The sequence below is a fragment of the Condylura cristata genome, unplaced genomic scaffold (assembly GCF_000260355.1).
Source record: "Condylura cristata isolate star-nosed mole 26May11 unplaced genomic scaffold, ConCri1.0 scaffold00025, whole genome shotgun sequence".
Classification (NCBI taxonomy): domain Eukaryota; kingdom Metazoa; phylum Chordata; class Mammalia; order Eulipotyphla; family Talpidae; genus Condylura; species Condylura cristata.
The window spans coordinates 262,597-271,393 of NW_004567126.1; the positions used below are offsets into that span (position 1 = coordinate 262,597).

General features: G+C 53.4%; 1 protein-coding gene across 3 annotated transcripts in view; it reads right to left on the minus strand.

Annotated features, from left to right (window-relative positions):
* Window positions 1-2,373: 2,373 nt before the first annotated feature.
* PRKCSH (protein kinase C substrate 80K-H) overlaps window positions 2,374-8,797 on the minus strand; it is a 15,830-nt gene continuing 9,406 nt past the window's right edge. For 2 of the 3 annotated variants that reach the window (XM_012729601.1, XM_012729602.1), the window contains exons 8-18: window positions 6,758-6,842; window positions 5,780-5,858; window positions 4,983-5,069; window positions 4,535-4,708; window positions 4,367-4,463; window positions 3,835-3,904; window positions 3,466-3,555; window positions 3,203-3,277; window positions 3,018-3,117; window positions 2,771-2,934; window positions 2,374-2,672 (exon numbers count right to left, since the gene is read on the minus strand). In XM_012729601.1, the coding sequence (XP_012585055.1) occupies window positions 2,788-2,934; window positions 3,018-3,117; window positions 3,203-3,277; window positions 3,466-3,555; window positions 3,835-3,904; window positions 4,367-4,463; window positions 4,535-4,708; window positions 4,983-5,069; window positions 5,780-5,858; window positions 6,758-6,842 (1,004 nt within the window). In that variant the 3' untranslated portion in view covers window positions 2,374-2,672; window positions 2,771-2,787. The remainder of the gene's footprint in view (window positions 2,673-2,770; window positions 2,935-3,017; window positions 3,118-3,202; window positions 3,278-3,465; window positions 3,556-3,834; window positions 3,905-4,366; window positions 4,464-4,534; window positions 4,709-4,982; window positions 5,070-5,779; window positions 5,859-6,757; window positions 6,843-8,797) is intronic. The other variant, XM_012729603.1, reaches the window with a different exon arrangement.

Genomic DNA, 8,797 nt, shown 5'->3' on the forward strand with positions numbered 1-8,797 from the left:
GGGACACACTAACATGACCTTAGCTTCCTTCAGGCCCAGGCAAGAAGTCACATCCTCAACCCTGGCCAAGATCACTTCCTCTAGCTAGGCCTCCTGGTTCCTCCCAGCATTTGGCCCTACTTGTCCCTGCCCGGGTCCTCTGCAGAGCTGTCTCCTGGCTCGTTAACAGTCTCCCTGCCGCCCATGAACACAGGCGTGCACACAAGCATCCATGCACCCAGACACACAATACCTCGTTCCACTTTGGCATCACAGTGGGCTGGAGGTAGCCCCCAGCCCCAACAGTTGAGGCCAAAGGACCCCCTGTCCCTGAAGGCAGCCCCCAGCCCCAACAGTTGAGGCCAAGTGTCCCTAGGCTGAGTCCCTTGCCCACCAGGCTGAGGGGGAGGAGTGCCAAGTCAGGACCTCCCCCCATCCGCCATCTCCAGGGATGCTCCCAGTCAGGCCCAGGGTGGGCTGATCCTGCCCTACATTCTTTTCCTACCCACCTGACCCACCCTGCCCCTTTCAGTTTGTTGGGTTTTTTCATCTTTCCAGAGGAGTGAGGTTAATAGCTGCAGCCCCCTCTTGAGCCCTGGCCTCAGCCTCTGTATGAACTTTTCCATCCCCTAATCTTCATTCTTTGTACAAAGATTCCAACAGAAGCCAAAGGCCAGAGCCCCAGGGGGCCTCAGTGTCCCCAGCGCCCCCCCCACCCCCCCAGTGCCCAGTCAGAACTGAGAATCACAAACCCTGACTTCAGCTTTAGTTGCCCTTCCTCCAGTGTCCCTGCGTGTGGTGTCTGGCCATGGCCCCATCTGGCTGCCCAGCTCTCTCTCCCCCCCGCCCCTCCTGGTGTTGTTATTAAACGTCTGTGGAGCTTCTGCTGCAAGGAACAAAAAAAAAAAAAAAAAAAAAAAAAATCAAAAAAGTCATTTAAAAAAAAAGAGAAGAGAAAAAAAAACAGAAAAAAGAAACACAGAGAAGAGATTTTTTAAAAAGGAAAAAAAAAAAAGACACAAACTGGCACCAGTTAACTTTCTTGTACTTTTTTGCTGAATTTAGCTTCTTGTAGTTTTAACTTATTGCTATGTTAACTATTTATTCTCCTCGTTGCCCTGTAAGGACATTTGTGTATATTTCTGTTACTTCATCCAGTTTGCAAGTTAAAGGAACCATGACGTTCTCTGTTTCTTTCAGTTTTGCCAAGACGTGGTTATGCCTAATTTATTTATAAAAGGGGAAGTGGAATTATTAAAGTAATAATTATTAATAACAGTAATGGTAGCGAGCGGCACCCAGGGAGCGTGTGCTCTGCGAGGTGGTCCCGCCACCAGCAATGTACGGGGTTTCAATGGGATTATTTTTTGCTCGTCTTGAGAATTTTCAGTCCTATTTAGCTGGTGAAAACCCTAGCTTGTTCTTGATACACAAACCTATTTATTCTTGTGGTTTTAAGTCCTCCTGACCTCCCACCTCCCCTCCAGCAGGGCAGGCACCCCCAGCGGGTCCCCCCCCCCCTCTGCTATTTCCTGGGGCTTTTTCTCCCCTCAGTCCTCCGCGCTCGAGGACACGTGTACACACGTGGGCAGTGCGCCGGAGGCGTCTGTGAGCAATAAGGGCTGGGTTTGTCCCCTACCCTGGGGGAGGGGGGTCAGGCTCTGAAGAGGGGGCACCTCCCCCAAAACCCCCACTGAGGCCTAGGCCTCTCCCACTCCCAAGACTGGGAGGGGACTTTTATTTCTAAAACACAACTCAGCCCACATAGACCCCTTCCCACAGGCCAGCGCCTCACCTCAGGTAAGGGGGCCTGAGGTCTTCCTCATCCCTGAGGGGGCAGCACAGAGCCTATGGGACAGGGCTCAGCCCCTCCACCCTCCCTTTATTCTGTTACTTATTCAGAAGGTTTCAAATCATGACAAAGTCCATGTTGAAGGTGATAAAGAACTGTTTAAAACAAACAAACCCAAACCCAACAAGAACACATTATGTTGCGTTTAGACTATTTATTACCGGGATTACAGGCCTGGCCGCGGTAACAGACTTTTACATGGAATTGTTTAATTATTTGTACTTTTCATGCCAGAAAATAAAAGTTCAGAATCTTACAGACTCATTGGATATCTGTGAGCTGCTGGGTCAGGTTGTGGTTTGTGGCTGTGGGCAAGCCTGCCCACAAGCATGCAAGATAATGGGGATGGCGGGGGTAAGAGACTGGCCCAGGGTCTTGTCTGACCCTTGAGGCTAGACTTTGTATGGTGCAAATCATTTCAAGTATGACTGGTGAGGCCCTTCCTGTGGTGCTGGCCTGGAGGGGTGGAGAACCCTGCAGGATCTGCAGACCCTGCCTGTCCCTGGCCTGACCACACCCAAGGAAAGCAAGGCAAACACAGATGGGAGAGGAATGACATTTATTGTTTTGAGGTCACAGGTCAAGTCACGTCCCCACAGAAAAGGAGGCAGATGCCCTGGAGGTGGGGTCGAAGGGGTGAGCCCCTTTACTCCATCTTTGGAAGCTGCTGGGCCTGGGAACATGGCTTTGCCCTGCATGGCTCCTGGCAGCAGGGCACAGAGCCTCCACCCAGTTCCTGCCCCTATGGGTGGAGGGAGAAGACCTAGAGGAGCAGGTCTTGGTCCACAGACTGAGGTGCAAGTGGCAGCACTGCTGGGGGCTGGTTCTATGCCTTGAGGTTCTGGAGGATGGAGGTGAAGGGAGTTGAAGAGCATGGTCCTGGCTTAGGTCTCTCCCGTAGTTCCTGTGACACTAAGGAGGCACTGCCTTCACACTTACCTCTCTGTTGAGTGGGACTATAGCTCATCATGGTCACCTTCAATGGGCAGCTCGGGCGGCGGCTCTGGGCAGGCAGCTGGCGTCGTCAACTCCATGAGGTATTCACAACGACTGGGCTCTGTGGTGCTTGTTACTACCGTCTCCTTCCCACATAGCAGGCGCACCTGTAGTAGGCAGGGAATCAGGGGTACTACAGCAGACCTAGGTCCACCCCCATACTACCCCTGCCTTCCCAACAGGCACTCACAGTGGTGGAACGGTTGGGACCTTGCCAGCAGCCAGTGCCCTGCTCGTATTTCATGGTGCTGAACTTGTCATGTTCAGGGCCTGCCCATGAGCCCCAGGTGCTGCAAGAGAGAGGGGTACTAAGGGGCAGTCCAGTGGGAGAGACTGGGGACTAAGGAAAGGGGGTTTCAGCTTGAGTCCACTCACCCAAGGTTGGTAGGGGAGCCACCCAGTTTAGGTTTCTGGGAGACGAGCTTGAAGGGACAGAGACGGTAGATGTACCTGTCACAAGAAAGACAGGCCAGGTAGGTAGGGGACTCTAGTCTTGATGCCCCCACACATGGGAGGATCAGATTTCATACTCCACTGACTGCCCCTAAGCCCACACACTGACGTTTCCTCTCACTGTGTCCCTACTCCACCCCCAAGTCCACCCACTGGTCTTGTCTACAGGGGGTGAGGATACATACTCATTGGTGGTGAGCTCATAGCACTGGCTGTATAGGTAGGCGAACTCTCCATTAGGACCAAAGTCGAAGGAAATCTCCTGCTCTAGATTCCTGGAAGAGGATTCAAGAGGTTAAAGATGCCACAGCTTACAGCTGTCCAGACAGCACAGGAAGGTGCCATCAAGCAAGCAGAGGGCCAAGTGGGGGCTGGGATCCAGTTCCCTGCCGCCTGGGGACCCTCCACACAGGTGCCAAAACCCCGCCTCTCTAACTTTGCCAGCAGTTACCTGGGTGACTCCCCATTACCACCTCCTCCGGGGAGCCCCACAGCAGGCAACGGTAGGCCAGGTGGAGACTTGGCTGTTTGAGACAAGATAAGTGCCTGCATACCTGATGGACTCATCTACATCCTTCAAGGACCGCTCAGCCTCTTCAAACTTGTCGCGGGCTTCTTGGGCAGCTGGGCAAGTGTGGTGGAAAAGGTTGGATGTACCCTCCCCCATGTGCCACGGACACAGCTGTTACCCTCCCCTGGCCCTCGTCCCCAAGTGGGAAGCCTGAGGACTGGGCCCATGAAGTCCTGTGAGCCTCCTCAGTCACGAGGTGACCCATCCTTCTGCCCTGACTCTCAGCTCCCAAGGGAGCTGGGGCAGGGCTCCTGGGATCCAGCTAACTCCCAGCCAACCAGGGTGGCACAAACAAGCTGCAGCCCATGATAAAGCAGGAGGCCCCTGAGACTTATGGGGGTGCCACTCACTTTCCCAGGCCCCACTAGGATTTCCCAAGACCCCCAGACTTGCTCAGGGCCAGTCCAAGCTCTTTTAAGGAGCAACGGGGCCTGCTTTTTAGGCTCCTGAAGGTGCAGACAGCAAGGAGGGGTAGGTTTGGGCAGGGTACCTTCCCTCCAAGGCCTAACCCTCACCATCAATGAAGGCCTGTGTCTGCTCATCATAGGGTGGCATTTTGTCCTCTTCTGTAGGGCTGGCTGGCTGTGGTGGCACCAGTGGAGGTGGGGTCTCCTGGAAGCAGGGTCAAATCAGCAGGTGACCCCTGCCCCCACCCTTCACCCCTTTCTCCCCAACACACACACCTTGGACTGCTCCCCCTGCACCTGGGAATCTTCTTCCTCTTCATCCTCTTCCTCCTCGTCCGTCTCCTCCTCTTCCTCCTCCTCTTCTGCTGTTGGTGAGGCCACCAGGGGCTGCTCCTCCTTGGGCTTCATCAGATGGGGATCAGAAGGCACTGGCACATCAGTGGGCAACACCTGGTGGGCATGTGGGGCTATGGACTCAAGGACCACTTCCCTGCAACCTTCCAGGCTTAGGTCCACATTCACATCACACAAGGGGCAGCCTCAGTTCTCCACCCCTTCAGAAGGGCCTGGTGAGTGAGTGAGTATATGTGTGTAGGCAGACAGCTGGAGTTGAGGGGGCTTAGGTTGCCCAGCTGGCCAGGATGGCCCTGTGCCAGAACTAGAAGCAATTCTTTTGTGAGACGATGGGGGATGGGGCAGGCCTACATTTTCTACCCTGACCAACCTCAGACCGGTACTTGTTTCTGATGGCAGCCCAGACACGGTCATAGAAGGCAGTGGTGTCCATCTGTGTGTCCCCTCCAAGGAGGGCCTGTGTGAAAGTGTTGGGGGTGCTGTCAGGACTGGGACATCCATCTGCCCCGATGTCCCAGAGTGCCAAAGGGGAGAGCTTAGGCTGTGGTGCCAGCCACAAGACAGCTGGTGCCAGGTTGCCAGGTTGAGCTCTGATTGCCAATGGCTGGGCTGGGTGAAGACAGAAGCCAGAAGGGGGCAGCACAGGCCTGTGGAAAAAGTGGGGGCTGGTGGGGGGGGGGCAATAACAGAGACCAGGACAAACTGAGACAGAGAAAGTGAAAACAAGTGCACAAGCATCAGAGAAAGCCAGACTCTTCGAGTATAGGCCAGGCCGAGGTAGGACAGGGAGGGACCAGGGATCAGGTATCACAGAATAGCGTGGGTCACATGAGGAGCATGAATCAGGTATACATTTGAGGAAACAGGTGGAAGCACATGGGTGCAAACCACGGTCTATTCCACTCCTTGTGATCCCACCAGGCCCCAAGGGCAGGGAGAAGAGACACTGGTGGCTGCCATTCTGGCTTACCCAGGTGAGGCTAGGTCCTAGCCGCCTGGCCCAAGGCCAGTAGGGAGCTTCCCAAGTCACCTGTCCCCCTTCTCCATCTGAGGTTGCCCTGGGGTAATCATCCCCCAGACTGGTTCTGCTGGTTTTTAAAATTGGGTCTATGAGGAAAGGACTCCAGAGCAGGCAGGGGACAGAGCAGTTTAGGCAGGGAAAGGTACCTGGGCTTCCCCTTCTGAGAGAACTCCATCCCCATCTGTGTCCAACTCTGAGTGGGTCTGCAACTCGGCTACTGTGACCCTGGTGGAGGGTGGGGGGGACACAAGCAGAGGCTGATGGCAGGGTAAGGCCCACCAGCTTCTGGTCAACTGCCAGCCCCTGCTAGCCCGAGTCCCTCCCCAGAATTCGCTTCTGATCTCAAGGTAAGAGAGGAGGGGTGACATGAAGCTGGAAGGTAATGGCTGGGGTTGGGGTTCTCTGGCCCCCAGGCATGGGTGAACAGGTACCCACTCCCCAGTCCCCTGCCTCCTACCCACACTCCCCTTCTGGGGGTCTCCATAACCCTGAAAACTCAAAGGAGGTATGAAGAAGAGAATGGTAATAGGAGAGCCGACTCTTCCATGTGTGTCCCCCAAGGATCCTTCTCCTGACTTCCTCCCTAGAACCTGTCAAAAATGGCCTCTGCCTGACATACAGTAAGGCCTCTAATACTCACCATGGCCTGGGCACCATATCCTATTCTACCACCCAGCAACACTGCCAGTCAAGGACTGAACCCCAGTTCCAGGCCAGTCCACAATTCTTTCCTGGGTGCCTACTCATCTTGGCCCCACGTTCCCTGTGGCCTCCTCCTTTCTAATGTCCACTCTAAACGGAGCCACTTCCACAAGGTCAACCAGTCTGTTCAGGGGCACAGCCTGAATTCAAAGGGGTCTGGCTTTTACCAAAGTGTCCAGCCACCAGGCAGGCTTGGGAATGTAATAGGGTCCTTGGTCCTGTTGTCTGGTTCTTGCCTCATTTCCCCCAACCCCAATTCTGGTGTATGACCCATTTCACACATGAGGAGAAGATACTCGCTCAGAGAGAACTGGGATCTTCAACTCAGGCGCTACAGCAAGTTGGTGAGATTCTAGCTGGTTTCTAAAGCTGGGGCCTATAAGGAGAGGTTTGGGGGGCGGGGGAGCAGTCGGCTTACTCACGCCCCATCCATGTCGTCATCCAGCTCCTGGAAGGCACTGGCTGCCAATTCCTGCTCCCGCTGGGCCTTTGAAGCAGCCTGCTGCTCTGTGGAAGGGCCAGCTGTCACCCTCTACCCACCCACCAACCCTTGCCATCCAAAATCTGCCCTCCCCCAACACCCCAGGGAGTCAGTCACTATTGTGTGCTTGGCCCTAGGCTGAATGCTAGATCCTAAGTCTAGCCACAGTGGGGACAGACTGGGGATGGCGGTGGGAGCCAGAGGAAGATAGAGGCTGGCCAGGGTGAAGCCTGGAGAAGACAAGAAGTGCCAGAGTGCAGGGAAATTCTGAAGAGGGAGCTGAAGGGATCTAAAGGTTTCTAAAGCTGGGGCCTATAAGGAGAGGTAGATGGACTGGATTTGGGGATAGGAGGCATAGAGAACTAATTCCTGGCTTGAGCAAGGGGGGCTGGAAGAGGGGTGGTTGAAGAGCACTCATTAGGTTTACCCACAAGAAGCCATCCAGGCACCCAGCTCAGGCTCACTCTTCAGGGATGGAGACTGGGACAGGGCTATAGCCAGGCAAGGGGGACATCCCAGGAGCTCAGAGGAGCATCTCAGGAAAAGGGGGATGGATAGTCACACAGAAGAAGGGACCTGGGCTACAGTCAAGTCTGCTCTGATACTCTGACTGGGCGGAGGGGAAAGCAGCCACAGTGGGATTCCAATGATTCAGCTCACACTATAAGCTACTATGCCTGGACCGGCCCCTACCCCCAGACCCTCTGCAACAAGACTGGCAGTGCTGTTTCCTCTGCTATACAGGGGGCCACCCCAGGAGACCTCACAAAGCCCCAACAGACCTGGCTGACACTATGTCTCTCACAGATGGAGGCCTGAGGCTCAGCCAGGTCAGGGGCCTGTCATGGTCACCCAGCTGGCCAAGGATAGGGCTAAGGGCCCTAGCCAGCCATCTGCTTCAGGGTCCATGCTTGTCCCTGACAGTCTTTGGGAATCTAGGTCAAAACATGCTGTGGTACCCTCTGACTCAGTAACTACACTGAGAACATGGGCTCAGGGAAATCACCTGTGACATGAAAATAGTGGAAACAGACAAAGTGACAAGACAAATGGATTCACTTTCTCAGAGTGGCAAAAAACAAACAAACAAAAAAACAGCAGTAGGAACTTTGTGCCAAAGTTACAAAGGAAAACCACTGGCAACTTAAGTCAATCCTCTCACATATAACATGTACACAGAGGATGAAGAAATGCACCAACATCAGGATCAAAATAATGGCAACTGGATTAAATATAGCCCACTAGGGTCAATGGAACACACACCTGTCAAAAGGAAACAGGGTATTACACTCATTGCAAACTGGATGAACATCAAAACATTTGCTAAGTAAAAAAAGCCAGACACAAAAAGCCACATATTATATGGATCTACTTCGATATAATTTGTTTAGAAAGAACAGGCAAATCCAGAAAGTAGATTCCTGTTTGCCAGGGGCTAGAGGACAGGAAAATGGGAGTGACGACTTAAGGGATTCTGGGGTACACTTCTGAAGTTATGGACATGGAGCTACACAGAGGTGATAGGCACATGGCATTGTGGGTATAATTAACAATAGTGAAATGTACACTTTAAAATAGTTGCAGTAACAATAGAAAACTGTATGTCATATGGATTTTACCACAAAAAGTGTGAAGGATTAATGGGACCTCAGTGGTGCAATGGGTTAAGTCTAAGCACTATGAAGCTATCTGCAGCCACTGTAGCCCCCAGCCAGCCAAGGAGGTGACCCACATGGCGCAGCAGACCTCTCCTGACCTGCCTGCTTCTCCCCTCAGCAGTGTATTTCAGTAGATCCGCCTGTTCTGCTCCCCACTCCATATCTGGTGAATCCTCTCATCCACTGCACCTCTGGCATGTACCCCAGTTCTTATATACATAATAATAAATCTTTAAAAATAAAAGAGTGGCCTCCCTGGTGGCGCAGCGGGTTAAAGCACAGCATTGAGAAGCTAAAGCCACTTCCGCATGAGTTCGAATCCC